This window comes from Orbicella franksi, chromosome 14 (genome assembly GCF_964199315.1).
Source record: "Orbicella franksi chromosome 14, jaOrbFran1.1, whole genome shotgun sequence".
NCBI classification, from domain to species: domain Eukaryota; kingdom Metazoa; phylum Cnidaria; class Anthozoa; order Scleractinia; family Merulinidae; genus Orbicella; species Orbicella franksi.
In genome coordinates, this window is record NC_138158.1 from 11,337,313 (window position 1) to 11,359,807 (window position 22,495).

General features: G+C 38.7%; 1 protein-coding gene and 1 pseudogene across 1 annotated transcript; both read left to right on the forward strand.

Moving 5' to 3' along the window:
* Positions 1 to 4,657: 4,657 nt before the first annotated feature.
* Positions 4,658 to 5,857, forward strand: LOC145468535 (allatostatin-A receptor-like; annotated as a pseudogene).
* A 13,569-nt stretch (positions 5,858 to 19,426) lies between these two features.
* On the forward strand, positions 19,427 to 21,847 carry LOC145468618 (allatostatin-A receptor-like). Its single transcript, XM_081452342.1, has 2 exons — positions 19,427 to 19,776; positions 21,090 to 21,847. The coding sequence occupies exons 1-2, from the start codon at positions 19,524 to 19,526 to the stop codon at positions 21,845 to 21,847; spliced, it is 1,011 nt and encodes a 336-aa protein (XP_081308468.1). The 5' UTR covers positions 19,427 to 19,523.
* Positions 21,848 to 22,495: the final 648 nt, after the last annotated feature.

Consider the following 22,495-nt stretch of genomic DNA (forward strand, 5'->3'; position numbering starts at 1 on the left):
GGTGCGGATGGCTGTTCAGAAAGGGCGAGTGAGTTTTCCATGCAAGGGTACCAGTTGAAGCCCAGTGATGGAAGAAAACTGAACTTCTCCATCAAAGAGCACAGAGCAATGGTGGAAAAGTTGAATGTCATATTGAAAGATGTAAAGGAACACGATTCCACACTCTTTCAGTCCAATGGGCTTGCTTTAAAGCAGGGCGAAGAATTTGCCCACAGTTTTAATGTAAAACAGATCAAATGTACAGAAGCTAAGTTGACGAAGGTCACGCAGGACATGGAAGCACTAGAAAATAAGAAGAGCAATTATAACAGCATATTCAAAGGCATACTCAAACAGCACATCAACAAAAGGAGAAGGAAAAAAGAAAACCGCAGAAAGTCAAATGAAAGAAAGAGGAAGCGGACTGAAAACAACGTCCAACGAGTTTATGGAATCTGTGTTGGAAACCCGCTAGGAAATGATCTTCCACAATGCCTTGTGTACCCTCCTAGAACGGCCGTCCCGGAAGAGTGTCTTAAAGTTGAGGATGTTGCCACGTCGATATTTAGAAGAGATACGCCATACATCGCCCAGCTCTTAGAAGGGAATTATTTCACCAATGCTGCAAGAAGCAGAATCACCACCAACCTTGAGCGGGAAGTCAGAGATTATGTTTACACCTTCATGTACCCTGAAGAGTACACTCTGACGGAAAGCATTGCTGCTTCTTGGAGCATTGGTGAAAGAGACTCCCATAGCAGCACAAGCGGCGACGAAGAACTCGACGACAGCGGAGATGAAGATGAGTGCCGGTGAAAGTTGCATTCGAAAATAACAGTGTTAAATACTTCTTTTCAGTAGCTACAAATGCTTTTTGTCGCCAAACGTTTTTTTAAAGCAGAAGGAAAGTTTGTAATAAATTTGTATCCTGCCTTCTATGTTTATTCTATAGCATTTTTTTTGATATTCAAACATTATGCCATTTTAAAGTTTTACTAAAATATTTCACGTGACCCCCCCTTTTTCCCTTATTTTTTTGGGATGGCCCCCCCTCGAAAGCCATTTTTTTTCGCATGACCCCCCCCCCAAATCCCACCAGCCCCCCCTACCTTATAAAAAATGAACGGTCCCTAATATAAATTACCTCATTCGTTGGCCCTTTTTAGAACACGACTCAATGCAAAATTAGGCGTTTTACTCGGTGGTTTTTGAAACATTTCGACATGAAGTTAATTTGGTTTTTGTGTCCCCAATATGTCAAGAAACTTGTTCAGTGTAAAAGGCAGTCTACCCAAGTCGCTGCGATCTCGTGATGTTTACAAGTTTTCTTCTGCCTGCTGTGATGCCAAGAAAATTTCTCATGTCAATCTTTCACTGGCTATTTAGTTTTGTTTGTCAATGAGCAAATATGTTTTTCATCGGACAATTAAATATCCATATTTTCTATATTTCTTGTCACGTTTTAATATGACATATGTTCTACATTTATTTTCCGTTGTAATTCAATACTCTTTTTCACACATTATGATCCTTTTCTACATTTTACATGTACTGAAGAAGAATATAGTTTCGTCCGAAACGTGTTTACACAAAAAAAGTCGTCGTTACCATCTTGAATATGTTTTGTATTGAAGTAAATAACTTTATCGTTCACTGGCTGAATGTAACGTTCTGACTTCGTGCACAGTGAACATTTGACTTTGTCAGAAAGAGCATATATTAAGGGCAACTTAAATTATTAATAAAGGATTCATAAATCCCTCGCTTCAGAGTTTTATTTGGATAAAATCAGAAAGAAGCTTTAATTCGATAACAAATTTTGGCAATCAAACCCGAGCCGTAATGAACGTGAGCCAATTCGGTTAGAGCTGACCCGAATCAACGTCAAAGATTATATCTTTATCCCGGGACCCGCAAGAGTTAGTAGTCAGGGTATTCAAAGAGGATATAAATTTCCCCCGCCCTCATTGACCCTCATGTATATCTTGTATGGTTTGCATATAAGTAAGTATTTCTATTTCTGACATTTCTCTGTAGCTTTACGAAACCGTGTGCTTCCATCTGCAAGTTAAACTCAACCGTCTTACTCAGTAAATTGTTGTATGTGTTCTTAAGCTCCAGTAAAATATACAAGGACTTTACATTGTTGAATGTTAATCCTCCAAAACTAAATATTAACGCTGAGGGAGGCTATCTGGCACGAATTTACTTAGTTTAGACAACAGAAGCTAGTAATGTCCACTGTGTTTATAAAAACATCCGGGTAAATGTCATAGTGACGTTGTTTAAATTTTAACAAGAGCATCAGCATGGAAATATATATCACTTTTCTATGAAACGATTTTTCACGCTTCAATTTATTTCTTCGTCTTTTCTTTCGAAAGAAGTAAAGCATGTTTTAGAGAAAACTGCCTTGAACGAGGTTCAAATGATTATACAGCAAATATCACAAAAATAACAACAAATGAAGAACATTTGACTACACTGATTGCCGACGAAGACTTGCTAGATGTTTGTATGTGAGTGTTGACGGCAATCGTTCGTTGATAAATTTTTTGGTTAATTGTCGTTTTTAGCCGTCCCCCTATTGTCAAACCATGGACGCTTATTTTCTTTGTAGTTGTTGTTTCTTTTTTTTTGTTTCTTAACAAAGTTTCACCAAGACAAACCTTCGTTGTTTTCCTTCCTATCTATTCAGTGAAATAAAGCATAACTGAAACTAAGTTTTTTAATTTCTTTACCAAATTCAACAAAGATCACAAGCGCAACAAATCAACAAAACTAAGTCGGTGGAAAGCTTACTTAGCGATACGTGATCTTTGTAGATATAAACGGCAGTTTCTTTAGTTATTCAAATTTCAATTGTCAACCCTAAGCTTGTGGTAGGACGAATTGTAAATAGGAATAACTACTATACCTTTGTTAAGCTATAATTGACTTACGTAATGACTTTTCCGTATTAGTTTTATTTATTTAGGTTCCTTAATTTAAAAAACACTAAAGTAAAAGTAAGCACTAAATTCAGGCGCGCGGCAGTCGAAAATGGATGCACCGAGTACGTTTTCACCTCGGCGAAATAATTCCAGCAACGGAGTGTCGACACCAGCTTTAGACGATCACAGCCTTCAGGCTGAGGCAAGGAAGGCCGGGATCTTTGGATTAATAGCAGTTCTGTCGTTTTTGTTGAACTCACTGTTCTGTGTGATTATGATGAAGAAACCTGCCATGTTGAAAAGACCACACAACATTCTTCTGTTCTCTTTGGCAATCACAGATCTACTAACAGGTTTGTAGCTTTATTAAAAACGAATTTAACAGCTAGATCACGCCATCGTAGAATATTCTACTATAAAATAAAAATCATATTCAGCCCTGTGAGGAAAAACACATCAACAAAACACCAAAGTTGTTCATTTGAGAAGAGAACGAATGGTCAAATCTGCACAAAATTGTTATAAACTGTGCAATTTTCTAGCTTTTTGCTGCATTAGACCTTAATTATTTCGCTTGAAAGCGTGTTTGTTACGGCTCGGCTCAGAAATTTCAAAAAGGAACCGACATCTAATTTCTTTGGCCCTGTACAGTCGGAACGAACCTGTTACATCAATATCAACAGCATTCATAAATATTTAAAATAAAGTTTTAGCTCGTTAGCACCTAAGGGTAGGTGGTTGATTATGATAATGATGTCAAAAAGTGACACGAAATAAAAGCTGTCTTTTGATGAACAATTTTCAAGATGTTCAAATGATACTCAATTTCCTTTTCTTTATCGAATTGTTCAAATGTACTCAGGGATTTTTGTTTGAAAGACTGCTATATTAATACTTAGCCACAAAAACTATATTTTATTGATCTTATTTCGGAATAGTAATAAATGGAATAAACCCGAGTATCGGTTCGATTGTGTGAGTCACAGAATGTTTTCCAAGCATTCTGCTCTTGCACCTCTCTCCTCCCCAGAGACCTCCCCAGAAATTCGACAAGTTCGTTATAGGAAGCCGCTGTGAGAGATGAGTACAGACGCGTCTGCACTCGTATCATTCAGCGGATTCTCCTCACCCAGATAAACCCTTTGAGCCTTCCCTTTTGCCAGGAAATAAAAGACCTGGGGTTATCAATTTATTATTTATCATGATTATCATTATCATTATCATTATGATGATTATTATTATTTAATTGCTACCTCTTATTTACAATACAAACATTACTTACTAATTGACAGTTACTAGACACCGGCGAACTTAATACTGGGGGTAACCCAGTCTGACTAGCTTGGTCAGGGAACATGCGCTACAAAACAAAAACATTTCGGTTGCAGACATAATCTAGAAAACACTACTTATTTGGTTGAAAACTGCGCCTTTTAGCCTCTAGCTGTTTTCTGAGTTTCTATGTACGTATAGTAACAAAAAAAATTGTTTCCAAAACGTAAGTTAAAAAAGCGAAAATATTCACTTCAGAATAAAAACTAGCGGTGAAAAACGACGTTTCGATCTCTCTGAGATCATGTTCAAGTTGAAGAAAAAACGAATGAAATATACATATATACATATATAACACACATATATATATTATTATATATGTATATTTCATTCGTTTTTTCTTCAACTTGAAAATGATCTCAGAAAGATCGAAACGTCGTTTTTTTATCGCTAGTTTTTATTCTGAAATGTTTTTCAAAAAAACTACTAATATGAAAATATTCACGAGCTGAATAATTGTTTAATGAATTGAGGAAAAAGTAGCCATTCTGGAATTTTTTGGAATGTATTTCTCGAAATTGAGGTCAATCAAAATTAGCTTTCTTTGTAACTCTCTTCCTTGACAATTTTACAGTTATCAAAAGTTTAATTTGTAATAACGCACCCAATGTTTTTGTTGTCAACAGGTGTCTTCATTCCTCTTACTCCCGGCTATGTTATCAGCATCGACTCATTTCCAGTTCCGCGCGGTTTAGCTGGTGAACTCTTCTGTCGTGTTCTCAGTAGTAGGCATGCTCTGTTCACATTGGGAAAAGTCTCCATTTTAAAGGTCACGTGCCTGGCTATCGATAGGTGGTACTGTATTTTTCGACCCATTATGTACAAGCGTTACTTCACGCGAAAGAGGATCTTTCTTTACATCCTGGTTATTTGGGTTTGTTCTTGTTTTCTGCAGATCAACAAATTTTTTGAGTGGAAATTGTCGGGAAGTAAATGTGTTAATGTTAAAGCACCTTTTGGAGAAAAGGGAACTCAAGCCATGATAGTTATCTACTGTCTGATTGGGTTTTATTTTCCATGTTTGACTACTTGGGCCTCGTTTGCCCATATCACACTGCTGTTCAAGACATCGCCAATGGCAAGATGCTACGGTGAACGACAGAGAGCGTAGCAGAGAGCGTTACTGCGCATGTGCGCTGTGGCATCAATCACTCTGACATTGTGTTGGCTTCCAGCTCAAACTATTTACGTTCTTTCTCCTTTTGGCGTCACTCAGATTGGTAGTACATTACATCGCGCAGGAGGAATTGTTGCCATGTTTAACTCGTGTGTCAATCCCTTGATTTACTGGATGACAAACAGCAAGTATAGGGTTGGTTTGAAACGTTTCAGGAAAAAAAAAGCTCTCAACAGTCTTAACAGGGGAGTGATAACGCATTCCCAAGCTGTTCTCACAGAGGTGAACTTTTACGACACTGCCTTGTGAGATTTTTGCATTCTCGTGTGGATTTTCAATTACGTTTTCATTACTATGACCATGGTAACTATGCTATGACAAATTTTGCAAACTCGTTATCATGCGTCACTGTTATTCATTAGGGAGCTTTATCAACGACGTCGGCCACGCCGAGGACGACGCCTAGTCAAAAATGAATTGATATTCTACAAGCGAAAATCGCAATTGTCCAGATCTGTTCAGTACGCCAATGACTTTAAAATCGTGCTCAGGGTGAATATGCAAAGACAACCTTAAATTCCAATGGAAATACGAAAAACTAGTCGTCGTCGTCGTTCGCGTTCCTCAAACTACGCAGAACTTGGTCATTTCACGTTCTTGTTTTGCATGGGACGGTGAAGAAATTTACAAAGACTTATAACGCACGTGCACAGCTACTGTTTTGTTGGTCAACCTTTTTGTTTGGTGGCGTTCTCGCTGCCGTCGTTGTTTGTTTAAAATCCCTATTATTGATAAATGTAATTCGGATGAGTGCATCGAAAGACTGGACATAGCTATAAAGATATACGGACAAAAGAGGTATTTTGAACATAGAATTACAATTCCGTGTAAATCCGATCGCCAACAGAGATACATTAACTCTTCTGGAGTACGTTTGTAGCTATAATTTACGTAATAGGTTAATCACTCGATGGATTAAATGAATAATTAATTACAGTGGCTTTCTTATATGAGCAAGGCCTAAGCTACTCAATGAGATCTCTGATAAGCACACCTAAAAACCCCCCATACAATTATATTTTCTACCAAACACTTCAACGGTAAATAAGCAATTTGCATTTATAAGAACATTTAAGTGAACATCTATTATTAGGGTGTGCGCCATCAGGTCACAAGAGGGTCAGTTTTAGACAACCTCGTCGCCAGGCTCACTCTCCTCTGCCTCCCTTGTCGTTGGGAGAAAGAGACATTGCATGTCCGATTTCGCTCAAATGGGCGGTTTCAAGTCCTTACAGCTTGTAGTAGCTGTAACTGTGTATCTGAGGCAATCAAGAAGTATAAGCGAAAATCTACATTTTATGTTCGATTTCGCTCAAATGTGCAGTTTCAAGTCTATACAACTTGTAGCAGTAAAAAGGCAATTGTTAGGCAATCATGCTGTAAACTGTAAATAACTGTAGCTCCTTTCAAATACAGCTCGGCTTTTCGCATGTTTATCCGTTAGCTTTGAGCTCCTTGTTTCTTAATTTTTATTGGAAAAGTGCACGTTTACGTAAGCCACAATGCGGCCGGATTCCTCTGGATTAGAAACTTTTAGATTCTAATCTTTTAAATAAACTAAAAAGCGAACTTTGAAGCGATCGTTCTTCTCTCGAAAGCCTCTGGAAACAAAAAGTTTAGCAGAAGTCTAGTCTGTGATTGTTATCTCATCAGCCAATCAAGTTATTTGAACAATTCTAAATAAGATTGTGATTGGCTTATTTTAGCGTCCTTAATCAGAGAACAGATGCACGCTTACGCCACTTTTCTTTGTTTGGAAAATAAAGTTTGGTTTGAAAATATAAGCTGAATGTGTGGGGAAATTATGGCTTCGTTATCATAAAACAAATACAGAAACTTTGAGTGTGCTCTCTTCTGTTGGAAAGCACGTAAGAAGCATTATAGCACCCAAGAGGTAGAGAGCAAAACTGGACTACGTCTCATGTTTCCGCCAACACTTCTTTCGTGTTGTACCGCTTCCTGCGTACAACAGAACAGAGCACAGTTGAGGTTTCTCAATTTGTTAAGTAGCGGAGCTCCGGCGGCACAAAGGACTACCAAGCGGAGCACCTTAACTATAGGAACAGAACCATATACATGCATAAAAATAGGAAACCATGCAACCTTTTTTTTCCCACAAAGACGAAGACGACAAGGCACGACAAGGCGGCCATACTCCAACATGCAGCCTTGGTTTGCAGCCTACTTCTTGGATATTGGAAAATCACGTTATAGTCAATTGACACCTGTCAAAACAAGGTATCTGCTGACCAGTATCACGGGCTCAGGTTTAGAGTTCATTGAGATCACATGTTTTTTAATTGACCTCTGCCCAGGTACTGGTTTTTGATTGGATCACAGGTTCAAGCCAGGTTAATTTATTGTAGTAACGAGCTTCGTTTTTAGGTTTGGCTAATTCTATAAATTATCAACTGTATGTAAAACAACAGGCAACGAGTAATTTTCGCAACTTTTTTAATCGGGAAAACGTTACGGATGAAACTTCGTCCATCTCGGCTTAATACAGCCAATCAGAATACAGGAAAGCCGTTATTTAACGTTATTACACCCAACCCTCCTATCATGATCCGCGCGTATCTCGCATTGTTTGTGTTGGCCGCTTTATTGTACAAATGACAAAATTACTTCATTATGATTGGCTGAGAGCCGGCCAATTTATCGTTATTTTTAATTTGCACTGCTGATTTGTCCAGTCACATAATAAATGAGTGATGGTATGGCTAAAAGCTTGATAAATTAAGGATTTAAATTAATGGTGATATTTTCACTCGTAGTATAAAGCCTTAACTGTATTCGCCTTCATACGATTACCTATACGTATTTTCAATGGCATGATATAAAATAAATATGCAATGCTCTCTCGTGGTTTACCATGGAATGTCTCACTAGTCACTTGTATTTTCTTGGCATACACATTGGGATTAAGGCTCGTGTTTATACTGACAAATACAAGTGACTCGTGGGATTTTTCGTGGTATACCACTCGAAAGCGTTGCATAACAAGCATAGAAAGGATACAACGGTGTGTAATGTGTAGTTAATTACAACATGACAACAAACAAATAACAAACAAATAACAAAGAACATTTCTCTGTGTGCATTCTCTGAATACGCACGATGCTTCTGAAAAGAAGCATCGTGCGTGTTCAGAGAATGATTGAAAAGAACCGTCCCAACAAAGAGCACATTTCAAGACGTGTTTCTGGTCCCCCTACCGTTGAAGAAATGCGCTCAACAGAAGAAGTAATCATCAAGTCAGTACAGTATTGGTATTTTCAAAAGGAGATTCAAGTACTCCAGAACATCAGCAGCAAAGATCGCATGTTCCAGAATCGCCAGAATACCTACAACAGAAATAAAAAGCTGAAGAGGGCTAGCTCGCTCTTTAAACTTGACCCATTTCTCGATGAAAAAGGAATGCTCAGAGTAGGACGCCGACTCCAGAAAGCCGCCTAGCATTTGAAGTAAAGCACCCCATTGTTACGCTTAAGAAGAGTCACGTAACTAAACTTCTGATCAGACAGTATCACAGTCAAGAAAAACATCATCAAGGCTGTGGTATGACCCACAACGCACTCAGACAAGCCGCTTATTGGATTATAAACGGACGCTCCTCTGTTTCCCGCCATCTCCGAAAGTGTACCATCTGTCGCAAGCTCCATGGACCTGCTTAAGTTCAAAACATGGCGAACCTCCCCGAAGAACTTATTACTCCCGCCGCACCTTTCACATACTCTGGTATAGACGTTTTTGGTCCTTGGCACATTAAAGAGGGCCGAAAAGAACTCAAGCGCTGGGTTCTAAGTTTAACCTGTCTTTTCTCCCGGGCTATACATTCGGAGACCTTAAACTCAATGGAGACGGATGCATTTATTAACGCGCTCAGGTGATTCATCAACCGAAGAGGCAAAGTCCGTGAATTGAGATGTGATCCAGGGACGAACTTCGTAGGAGAAAGAAATGAGCTCAACGCTGCTTTCAGAGATGTAAACACTGATTCTGTTAAGAACTTCCTCCTGACCCAAGATTGCGACCTGGTCGAATTCAAGATGAACGTGACGTCCGCATCCCATATGGGTGGCATATGGAAGCGACTTTTTCGTACCGTGCGCTCAGTCCTCTCTGGTCTTTTGGAAGACCACGCTCAGCAGCTTGATGATGAGTCACTTCGAACTCTGTTCACCGAAGCAGAAAACATCGTGAATAGCCGTCCGGAGTATTGCCTGCTACAACAGAAACGTCAGAAATAGAATAACGTTAGCCCCTACAGTCAAGTTGGTGATATTGTCCTCATTTGAGATGAATCCTGTCCTACGAACCAGTGGCCACTTACCAGAGTGACGGAAATCTATCCCAGTGAAGACGGACTTGTTCGGAAGGTCCTCCTCTTCGTCATCCAGTCTGGGAAAGAGAAATTTTTTTCAAAGACCAATTTACAAGTTGATCCTGATCTACCACCCAAATGAAGATGAAACCGACAACTGATTCAGGCACCGATAAAGGAACCTTTACTACTGGGGTACGACCCCGTCGGGGAGCCTGAATTGATTCTTCATATAGGAAAAATAACGTTGATCAAACTCTGATAATACTTTAAGTGTCTTGATATTTGTTTATTGTAACTTCATACATTCTTTCAATGTATGGGGGGAGCCATGTAACTCCTTCTCAGTCGTTTTGATTGCGTGACGAATCCCCTCATGCCTTAGTTTGAGATACGGGACCTTTAGTGGACTTCTGCTCGTGCGAAGGAGAACGTTTCGAAACGCTACTTAAGTGTTTTTGTAGCTTCACTACCTGGTTTAGTTTTAGCTTCACCCGAAGCCTCTCATGAGTATGGTTCATTACAGTCTTTGACAGTCCTGAACCCGGATGATTTGTAAGCCTTAAGTCATCACAACATCGTTCCTGAATAAACGGATTGGATTGTTAGACGTATGACTCGTACTACTGCGTTTCCGCATCCCATTTCATACCGAAAGGCGGGTGCTCCAAGAGAGTGGATTCGAATAACCCGTTCCTTATATGTTAATGAGGCGCATAATATTCTAAAGACCAGGCCCGAGAGACCAGGGGCCCGTTTCTCGAAAGTCCCGGAAACTTTTCGGGCCCGGAAAGCCTTAGCAAAATCTCTACCCTTACTATTACAGAGCTGTTTTGTTTACATATTCTTAATATGAACAGAGGTTCCCTTCATACAAGAAGTTTCAGGCGTATACACTTCTCCGTTTTTAGATACAGATGAACTAAAAATGGCTTTACGGGCCCGAAAAGTTTCCGGGGCTTTCGAGAAACGGGCCCCAGGTTGAGTACGCAAGAGATTGTTTTGCCGTTGGAATGTACTGGACTGTTTAAAATCTGAACCAGAACATTCTTTGCAAGGGAAAAAACAGAAAAGGTGCGCGAAATACGCGTAGTACTCTTGATTATTGATTATTCTTGCCATTTTTTTGATGTTACGTTACATTATATGGCTGGATTTCTGACGCCTGTGACTGAGAAACACTCGCGCCGGTACTTGCAGACCGGCATGAAAGCATCGGAAGAAAACAATATCTCATTGAAGGCTTGTTATTTGGAATAAATGTCCACAATTAGGAATTTGAAGCGCTAGGAGAGTTTTCTTTTCTATTCAATCTGAGGACAAATGCTAGGGAAATTTCCCGGGAAATTAAATTTTCCAAAAATAGCGAAAATTATTGAATTTCCGCAAAGCGAACCTTCAACCGAATATACCGGAAGGAAAATCAAATTTAGGACAAAATTCCGGGTAAGAAATTTTCCAAAATTTGGATACACCTCGCGAGGTTAACGTTGTTCTTGGGCTCTTAAATTCGAGAAAATGATGTTCCATTCGTCAATGGAAATTTCTAGAAATTCAAACCGGAATTTTTCACCGAACAGAAAGTGCCATTGGTTTCAGTTTGGTGCGTGCTTTTTTAATTGTTTTTCCATTACTATTTAGTGATTCTTATTAGAATATAAAAAACAGTTTTGATAAGATAAAATTTTATTGTACACTCCTTAAAAGGTTTTTCAGTGAACAATATAATACATGAGGTGAGATAAGTACAAAGTACACTAGTTATATATTATGTATGAAGTACACTAATGATATGAAAAAAATAGAAAGAAAGAAAAATGAAAGAAATAAGAAAAATGAGAAAAATTTAATTTAAGAACTCGCTGAGAAGCTTTGTCTTCAGAGTTTTCTTAAAATTTGCATGACTCTCGCATAGTTTTAAGTCTTTGTCTAAAGAGTTCCATAGTTTTACTATTCTGTAATAAAAAGATCTCTGACCAGCAGTGGTTTTGCACAGGGGAATATTCAGTTGTTGTGAGTTTACACGGGTTACACGAATTCACTCTAAGGAGTGTAAAAAGAGACGGATGTCCCCTGCACAAACAATAACAACTGAATGAACGGCAGAGAAATGAGTAGACAAACGAGTGCAAAGCAAACAAACGCCCAAACACAAGCTAGGCAACGGAACAACCAGATGATCGAAAGTGCAGGTAGACGCTCGCTACCCAAGTAGCGAAAGCAGTTTAAGCAGCAACGCCAACAACGCCAAAAACAACATCGATTAGAAAACGACTTAAAATATTCAACCTACGAATCTCGCGAGAATTTAGATTAATTCAGTGACTTCAGTTTGTACATATTGTCAGAATTATCCTAAACAGAATATGTAAGACAGCGTCAAAATTCGAAAAAGAAATTTTAAAAACTGGCCGTCGTATAGTTCACGTTCTCTCGAATATGCAGAATGTGGCTATTTGACGTTGTTGTTTTGTGACCTTTTGTAAACAACGGCAAAGAAATTAACAAAGAATTATAACGCACGCTTACACAGTCATTGTATCCGTTGCCGTTGCCGTTGAAGTTTGCTTAATTAAACTCCCTAAAACTAAATAAACAGCCAAATAATGAACAGCCAAACGAGCACAAAACAAACGAAAGCCCGGCCGAAAAAAAGTACGGTTGAGAGTGCAGAAAACATCTCTGTTGTGAAACCCAATCAAAACATATAAAATGACGTTCCCGCCATTTTGTCCAATGTAGTTTCGAGAAAGTCGCTTCGGCTGTCACCGCATCGCGCGAGTAACATCCGCCGAAGAACTGGGTGCAATGTCTAAAAATAACTTAAGAGGGATTACCTTAGTTAGAGGACCTATATGGGGGATTCACTCTCTTACCTTGATAATCTCTTGAAAGCCAACAATCAACTCTTCGAGATGAAATTCTAAACTTCGAAGAGATTTGTTCTGTAAGAGTGAAATAGAACCGACATAATGCTAAACATATTCAGAGAGTTACAACAACCACCAGTGATGTAGAAGTGCTTAGAAGTGTAAAGCTGAATTCGTTTTATTGGAATATAGATGTAACAGGGTAAAATTAGGAAAAAAATCTCCGCTTCATTTACAACTTTTAAAAGTATCTCGCAAGGGAAACATTTTTAACATCAAAGTGTCATCTCTAATCCTCAATAATTTCACTATGGTAGTGACAAACACGAAAACTTTTACTCTTTTGGCCACTACAAACCGTCTCTTATTTAAGAAAATTTTGTATTTCTTTTTTCTTCTGATCATCTCTGTTTTTGTTAATTAAATATATTGAATTGAATTTTGAACTCGTCACAACGGTTGTTCGTTTGCTAGGAGCTATCTTTTGCATTGACACGTTCGACTAAATTATAGATGGTAAATGATTGTCTAACAAATTATCTTTACTATGAACTAAAAAGTGTAAAGAAATGATATTTCTCCTGCGATTAAAAGTATCTTTAAGGTTACCGGGTGCAGTAATGTTTGTCTCAAAAAATTTACTTCGATAAAGTTTCAAAATTTCAAGTAAGAGACAAATTTCTCGAACGCCTGTATTAATTCATATACATGCAGAAGGGTATAGAATATTATTTATGACGGATCATTATGTAAAACCCGTTTCTACGGAAAGCTGGCCAATTATTATTATAATCTGTTTTTCACCGTTAAGATTACTTCAAACCTTCGCGGGGCTATATTGGTCGATTAATTTTTGTCAAGAAAATTAATGTCCGCGAAGCACAAGTTTGCATACTGTGAACGCTAGGGGTTCTGTTATTTCATTGGCTCGGGGCTTTCAAGTTGACACATTCCTCTGTGAAGGCGTGATATGTTTATAAATCTTTAGCAGGCGAAAACTCGCACTCGTTTTTCGAGAGAATCCCTTCACTTTAAATGAATTAATAGGGTATGCAGATTTGACGGTTTTCCATGAAATTTCGTCAGAACATTCACTGATAGATATGGAACAAAAGCGTATCGGCGAATTCCTTTATTTTAAAGGAATTACGCGAATTTTTCGATAGTCGAACTTGACAGATCTATAAAAAGACAACCAATAGAAATAACAGAAAATGCTGACACGTTTCTGGAGATCGAGGCTTTGTGATTAACACTGCACAGTTATTTTGCATGAACGATCGCATTTGAGACCCGATTAATTCGCCGGAACGTCAGTCGGTCATTTTGGAGTTGACGGCCTCTGCCGCCTTTGGAAGGCAAAATCCAAAACAAACCTTAATTTTATCGAATTCTACATTTTATAACCTTTCTATTGATATATAGTTTGTGGGGGTTTCCTTGAAAACAGCGCGCGTTCGAATTTTTTTCTGGAGGACTTCCGCGAAGGTTTGAAGTAACCTTAACATTGTAGTTTTGGGAATGTTATATTCCATGATATTAATTGTAATTAGTTGTATGTAAAACAAACAGGCCGAGAATAATTTTCAAGAACGTCACTGACAACTTTTTTTAGATGTAAAAACGTTTCGGATGAAACCTAATCCATCTCAACTTCAGCCAAAGTAACAGAACCCGCTAGCACAACATATAACTAATAAAAACGAGGCAAAAAATATGGAAAATATAACTAATTGCGGGGTTAAAAAATATTTACTTTAGACAAACAAAACTAAGTAGCCAGTGAAAGATTGACATGGAAAATTGGCCTCTTGAGTAAGGTTTTCTCTGGCCCAATGAACTTGAAGCACCTCCTTTAAGAATCAACTGATTTAGCTATTCAGCCGTTGTATTTTGAAAGGCAACCCAATATCAAGCTAAACAGGGATAGTCTCAAACACTAATGATTATTTCTCTTTTCCACGACCCTTTACTTTTTCAGGTAAATGGGGTTGCTATTTTTGAATATATTAGCATTCAAGCACTTAAACATCAAGTTAGCGATGAAGAAGGAGGTCAATCAATAGCTGCATTTCTTAGATGTACTAATATCACATCAGGTTTTTCACCAAAGTATCTACACTTCTTGAGTAACGCTTTCTGTGGCCCAATGAACTTAAAGCACCTCCTTTAAGAGTCAATTGATTTAGCTATTAGGTGAAATTTTGAAAGGCATTTCCGACAACAAGCTAAACAGGGATAGTCTCAAACAATTATTTCTCTTTTCCACGACCCATTACTTTTTCAGGCGAATGGGTTTGCTATTTTTGACTTATATTAGCATTCAAGCACATAAACATCAAGTTAGCGATGAACAAGGAGGTCAATCAATAACTACATTTCTTAGATGCAGTAATATTACATCAGTTTTCCACCAAAGTATCTACACCGGTCTTGTCACTAACTTTATTAGTTTTGTACGGTCATCGTACAAATTGGGTTTAGTACCTAGGTGAACAGGATTTATAAAACCAACAATACCTAGCTCTTTTTTCATAACATGGAACTCATTAATATGTTAGGTAAAAACATGTTTCCATCTCGCATTATAGATAACAATGTCGTCAAACGTTATCTCACTCTGTTCCTTGTTCCTACCAATACTTCCACCACTCTCAGGTCGGTCATCGGGAAACATCAGTCTACTAATATAAATTACCTCATTCGCTGGGCCTTTTTAGAACGCGGCTCAATGCAAAATTAGGCGTTTTACTCGGCAGTTTTGGAAACATTTCGACCTGAAGTTGGTTTTTGTGTCCCAACTATGTTAAGGAGCTTGTTCAGTGTAAATGGCAGTCTACCCAAGTCGCTCCGATCTCGTGATGTTTACAAGTTTTCTTGTGTCTGCTGTGATGCCAGAAAAATTTCTCATGTCAATCTTTCACTGGCTATTTAGTTTTGTTTGTCAACCAGCAAATATTTTTTTCATCCGACAATTAAATATCTATATTTTCTATATTTAGTAAATGGTTTCAACCCAGGAGTATCAGTAGTTCGTATAGTGTGATCGTCCGGGTGAGGATAGTTCTGAAAAGAGCTGTTGTTGGTGACTGACGTTTCGACAACCTGAGCGGAAGTCATCTTCAGAGTCAAGTGAATAGTTCTTGTCAGTCGATGATGTTATAAGTCTGGTCCGTTGAACATGATTGGTCAGTTTAGCCATGATGGTATTGGCTGAAAGACTCGTGTAAAGTTTGTCATCAGTCATTGGTGGGTTTCGATCCGTCTATTGTTAGTCAAATTGAGTCGGTCTGTTGGAAGTCCGTTTGTCGGTTTCGTTTCCGTCATGGGTAAGTCGTTTGTAAGGCTCCGGTAGTTGTTGACATCTGTTAAGTGGCGTTTGTTCTAGGTTAGTGTACCAGCTTTCCAGAGTCAGTCGTTGAAAATAGTTTGCACTGTAGGTTAAGCACTGAGCAGAGTCTCAGTCAATGTTGTGGTTTGTCAGTTGATGATGTCAGCAATGTGATTGTTGGCATCACCATTACTCGTGGCTCGTTTGTGCATGTTCAGTCAGTCTCGTGTTAAGGTTTCTGCCAGTCTCACTAATGTAGGAAATCTGGCAGTCGGAGCATTTGATCTTGTAAACTGCTCCCTGTCTGTTGTTAGGTTCGTCCCTGTCTTTCACGTTGGTCAGTAAGTGTCGTAACGCTGTTGTTCGATCTCTTTAATAAACTGGATGTCGGCGTTCTGTTCGTTTAGGTGGTCGTGAAAATCGTCAATTTCGTCTTTGTGAACGGCGGTAAAGGTGTCTTGAACGTAGCGTAACCAAGGCGGTTTCGTTTCTCGACAAGTTGCAAGGGCGCGTTCCTCCACCTGTTGCATCACAATTTCTGCGACAACAACAGAAACAGGCGACCCCATGGCTGTTCCTTGCAACTGTTTGTAGTATTTACCGTTATACTGAAAGTAAGTCGATATAAGGCAAAGGTTCAGTAAGTCCATGATGTCTTCCGTCGGTAACGGTAGTTTAACAGTAGATTGTTGCATAGCAGTCTCGGTAAACTGTAATGCCAATTGAAGTGGAATACCGATGAACACTTTATTGACGCTATTAAGACAGTACAGATGCCTGACGACTACAAACTTGTGTCTTTTGATGTGAAATCACTGTTCGCCAGTATTCGAAGAAAATGGAAAACATCCTTCTCTAGACTGTTTGGTAAGGCGTGACAACAACGAACTGCGGACGACAGTGTACAGAAAACCGACGCATACCGACAGATTACTTGACGAATCATCCTACAACCCGGCTTCACACAAAGTCACGAGTATAAAGACTTTGACGAGACGAGCGCAACTAGTTTGTGACACACCGGACAGCTTACTTGACGAAAACAGATACCTTGAACGTGTTTTTCCCAAAAACAACTACAACGCTGACTTTATTAGACGAAACAATTACCGACCTACTGAAGCTGACGCAACGAACAGGAACCCAACTTCTGTTACTACAGTGACTAAACCTTGCATTAAGGGCACTTCTGAGACCATCTCACGGATCCTACAGCCCTACAACATCCGTGTAGCCCACAAACCTACAACTACGTTACGACACTTACTGACCAACGTGAAAGACAGGGACGAACCTAACAACAGACAGGGAGCAGTTTACAAGATCAAATGCTCCGACTGCCAGATTTCCTACATTGGTGAGACTGGCAGAAACCTTAACACGAGACTGACTGAACATGCACAAACGAGCCACGAGTAATGGTGATGCCAACAATCACATTGCTGTACATAATCAACTGACAAACCACAACATTGACTGAGACTCTGCTCAGTGCTTAACCTACAGTGCAAACTATTTTCAACGACTGACTCTGGAAAGCTGGTACACTAACCTAGAACAAACGCCACTTAACAGATGTCAACAACTACCGGAGCCTTACAAACGACTTACCCATGACGGAAACGAAACCGACAAACGGACTTCCAACAGACCGACTCAATTTGACCAACAATAGACGGACCGAAAACCGACCAATTTGATTAACAATAGACGGATCGAAACCCACCAATGACTGATGACTAGCTTTTCTCGAGTCTTTCAGCTAATACCATCATGGCTAAACTGACCAATCATGTTCAACGGACCAGACTTATAACATCATCGACTGACAAGAACTATTCACTTGACTCTGAAGATGACTTCCGCTCAAGTTGTCGAAACGTCAGTCACCAACAACAGTTCTTTTCAGAACTACCCTCACCCGGACGATCACACTATACGAACTATTTTCTATATTTCTTGTCACGTTTTAATGACTTATATGTTCTACATTTATTTTCCGCTGTAATTCAACACACTTTTTTTACACACTATTGTCTTTTTTTCACGTTTTACTTGTACTGAGGAAGAATATCATAGTTTCGTCCGAAACATGTTTACACAAAAAGAGTCGTCGTGACCATCTTGAATATGTTTTGTACTGAAGTAAATAACTTTATCGTTCACTGGCTGCATGTAAGTTTAACTTCGTGCACAGTAAACATTTGATTTTGTCAGAAAGAGCATATATTTACGGCAACTTAAATTATTAATAAAGGATTTATAAATCTCTCGCTTCAGAGCCTTATCTAGATAAAATAAGAAAGAAGCTTTAATTCGATAACAAATTTTGACAATCCAAGCCGTGCCGTAATGAACGACAACCAATTCGGCTAGAGCAGACCAGAACAAAGATTATATCTTTATCCCGGGACCCGCAAGAGCTAATAGCCAGGGTATTCAAAGGATATTAATTTCCCCTGCCTTCATTGGCCTAATGTATATCTTCCGTGGTTTACATATTTCTATTTCTGATATTTCTCTCTATCTTTACGAAACCGTGTGCTCCCATCCGCAAGTCAAACTCAAACGTCTTAAATTGCTGTATGTGTTCTTAAGCTCCAGTAAAATATACAAGGGCTTTAAATTGTTGAATGTTAATCCTGCAAAATTAAATATTAACGCTGAAGGAGGTTATCTCGTATGAATTTACTTAGGTTAGACAACAGAGGCTAGTAATGTCCACTATGTTTACAAAAACATCCGGGTGAATGTCATAGTGACGTTATTTAAATTTAAACAAAAGCATCAACAAAGCAATCACTTTTCTATGAAACGATTTTTTTTTTTTTTTTTTTTTTTTTTTCACGCTCCATTTTATTTCTTCTTCTTTTCTTTCGACAGAAGTAAAGCATGTTTTAGAGAAAACTGCCTTGAACGAGGTTCAAATGATTATACAGCAAATACCACAAAGATAGCAACAAATAAAGAACATTTATCTACACTGATTGCCGACGAAGACTGGCTAGATGTTTGCATAAGAGTGGTGACGGCAATCGTTCGTTGATAATTCTTTTGTTAATTGTCGTTTTCAGCTGTCCCCCCATTGTCAAACCATGGACGCTTATTTCGCTTTGTAGTTGTTGTTTTTTTTTTTGTTTGTTTGTTTCTTTTTTTTTTTTTATTCTTTTATTTCTTAACAAAGTTTCACCAAAACAAACCTTCGTTAGTGGACTTCTTTTCCTTCCTATCTATTCAGTGAAATAAAGTATAACTGGAACTAAGCATTTTTTAATTTTTTTACCAGATTCAACAAAGATTACAAGCGCCACAAATCAACAAAACTAAGTCGGTGGAAAGCTTACTTAGTGATACGTGATCTTTGTAGATATAAACGGCAGTTTCTTTAGTTATTCAAATTTCAATATTGTCAACCCTAAGCTTGTGGTAAGACGAATCGTAAATAGGTATATCCAGTATACCTCTGTTAAGCTGTAATTGACTTACGTAATGAGTTTTGCGATACTAGTTTTATTTATTTAGGTACCTTAATTTAAAAAACACTAAAGTAAAAATAAGCACTCACTTCAGGCGCGCTATGTCGAAAATGGATGCACAGAGTACATTTTCACCTCAGCGAGATAATTCCAGCAACGGAGTGTCAACACCAGCTTTAGACGATCACAGCCTTCAAGCTGAAACAAAGAAGGCCGGGATATTTGGATTAATAGCAGTTCTGTCGTTTTTGTTGAACTCCCTGTTCTGTGTGATTATGATGAAGAAACCTGCGATGTTGAAAAGACCACACAACATTCTTTTGTTCTCTTTGGCAATCACAGATCTACTAACAGGTTTGTAGCTTTATGAAAAACGAATTTAACAGTCCCGACGTTTGTACTAAAACAAGTCAGTTCAGTTGACCCACGCCATCTTAGAATATTCTGTTATTAAGTACAAATCAAGCTCAGCCATGTGAAGAAAAACATCAACAGCATTTATAAATATTTGAAATAAAGTTCTAGCTCGTTACCACCTAAGCGTAGGTGGTTGATTATGAAAATTATGTAAAAAAGTGACAAGAAATAAAAGCTGTCTTTTGATGTTCAATTTCCTAGATGTTCAAATGATACTCAATTTCCTTTTCTTTATCAAATTGTTCAAATGTACTCAGGGATTTTGTTTGAAAGTTTGGTATATTGATACTTAGCCACAAAAAGTATATTTTATTGATCTTATTCCGGAATAGCAATAAATGGAGTAAACCCGAGTATCGGTTCGATTGTGTGAGTCACAGAATGTTTTCCAAGCATTCTGCTCTTCCACCTCTGTCCTCCCCAGAGACCTCCCCAGAAATTCGACAAGTTCGTTATAGGAAGCCGCTGTGCAAGGTGAGTACAGGCACGTCTGCACTCATATCGTTCAGCGGATTCTTCTCACCCAAATAAAACCCTTTGAGCCTTCCTTTTTCCAGGAAATATAAGAGTTGGGGTTTTTAATTTATTATTATTATTATTATTATTATTATTATTATTATTATTCAAATGCCACATCTTATTTACAATGCTAACATTACTTACTAATTGACCGTTACTAGACATTGTTCACATCCCGTAAAGGCCTCACGGTTAGTGTGCTCGACTCCGGAGCGAGCGGTCCTGGTTCGAGCCCTGGCCGGGGACATTGCGTTGTGTTCTTGGGCGGGACACTTTGCTCTCACAGTGCCTCTCTCAACCCAGCGGGTCTATAAATTGGTACCGGCCAACTTAATGATGGGGGTAACCCAGTCATGTGCCTGACTAGCTTAGTTAGGGAACATGCGCTACAAAAGAGAAACATTTCGACTGAAGACAACGTCTGGAAAACACTACTTATTTGGTTGAAAACTTCGTCTTTTAGCCTCTAGCTGTTTCTTTAGTTTCTATGTCCGTATAGTAACAAAAGGGTCGTTTCCAAAACCTTAGTTAAAAAAGCGAAAGTATTCACAAGCGGAATAATCGTTTAATGGGTCGAGGAAAAAGTAGCCAATCTGGAATTTTTTGGAATGTATTCTTCCGGATTGAGGTCAATCAAAATTAGCTTTCTTTGTAACTCTCTTCCTAGACAATGTTACAGTTATCAAAAGTTTAATTTGTAATAACGCACCCAATGTTTTTGTTGTCAACAGGTATCTTCATTCCTCTTACTCCCGGCTATGTTATCAGCATCGACTCATTTCCAGTTCCGCGGGGTTTAGCCGGCGAACTCTTCTGTCGTGTTCTCAGTAGTAGGCATGCTCTGTTCACATTGGGAAAAATCTCCATTTTGAAGGTCACGTGCCTGGCTATTGACAGGTGGTATTGTATTTTTCGACCCATTATGCACAAGCGCTACTTCACTCGGAAGAGGATCTTTCTTTACATCCTGGCTATTTGGGTTTGTTCTTGTTTTCTGCAGATCAACAAATTTTTTGAGTGGAAATTGTCTGGAACTAAATGTTCCAATGTTAAAGCGCCGTTTGGAGAAAAGGGAACTCAAGCCATGATAGTTATGTACAGTCTGATTGGGTTTTATTTTCCATGTTTGATTACTTGGGCCTCGTTTGCCCATATCACACTGCTGTTCAAGACATCGCCAATGGCAAGATGCTACGGTGAACGACAGAGAGCGCAGCAGAGAGCGTTACTGCGCATGTGCGCTGTGGCATCAATCACTCTGACATTATGTTGGCTTCCAGCTCAAACCATTTACGTTCTGTCTCCTTTTGGCGTTACACAGATTGGTAGTACATTACATCGCGCAGGAGGAATTGTTGCTATGTTTAATTCGTGTGTCAATCCTTTGATTTACTGGACGACAAACAGCGAATATAGGGTTGGTTTGAAATGTTTCAGGAAAAAAAAAGCCCTCAACAGTCTAAACAAGGGAGTGATTATGCATTCCTAAGCGGTTCTCACAGAACTGAACTTTGACGACACTGCATTGTGAGATTTTTGCATTTTTGTGTGGATTTTCAATTACGTTTTTCATTACTATGACAAATTTACAAACTCGTTAGCATTCGTCACTGTTATTCATTAGGGAGCTTTACCAACGACGACGGCGACGCCGAGGACGACGCCTGGTCAAAAATGAAGTTATATTCTACAAGTGAAATCCGCAATTGTCTAGATCTGTTCAATACGCCAGTGTCTTTAAAATCGTGTTCAGGCTAAATATGCAATGACAACCTTAAATTCCAATGGAAATACGAAAAATTAGTCGTCGTCGTTCGCGTTCCTCAGACTACGCAGAACTTGGTCATTTCACGTTCTTGTTTTGCATAAGACGGTGAAGAAATTTGCAAAGATTTATAACGCACGTACACAGCTATTGTTTTGCGCATTAAACTTTTTGTTTGTTGACGTGCTCGTTGCCGTTGTCGTCGTGGTTTGTTTAAGTTCCCTCAGTATTATTGACAAGGATACGGTGTCTAAAATGTAACTTTTACAATAACTGTCTAATTTCTCGCACGCTGATTGGCTCATTTTTATCATCAATGAGAGTACAGACGGATAAAATTTTGATTTACGCAAACTTTCAAGTTCAATTTTC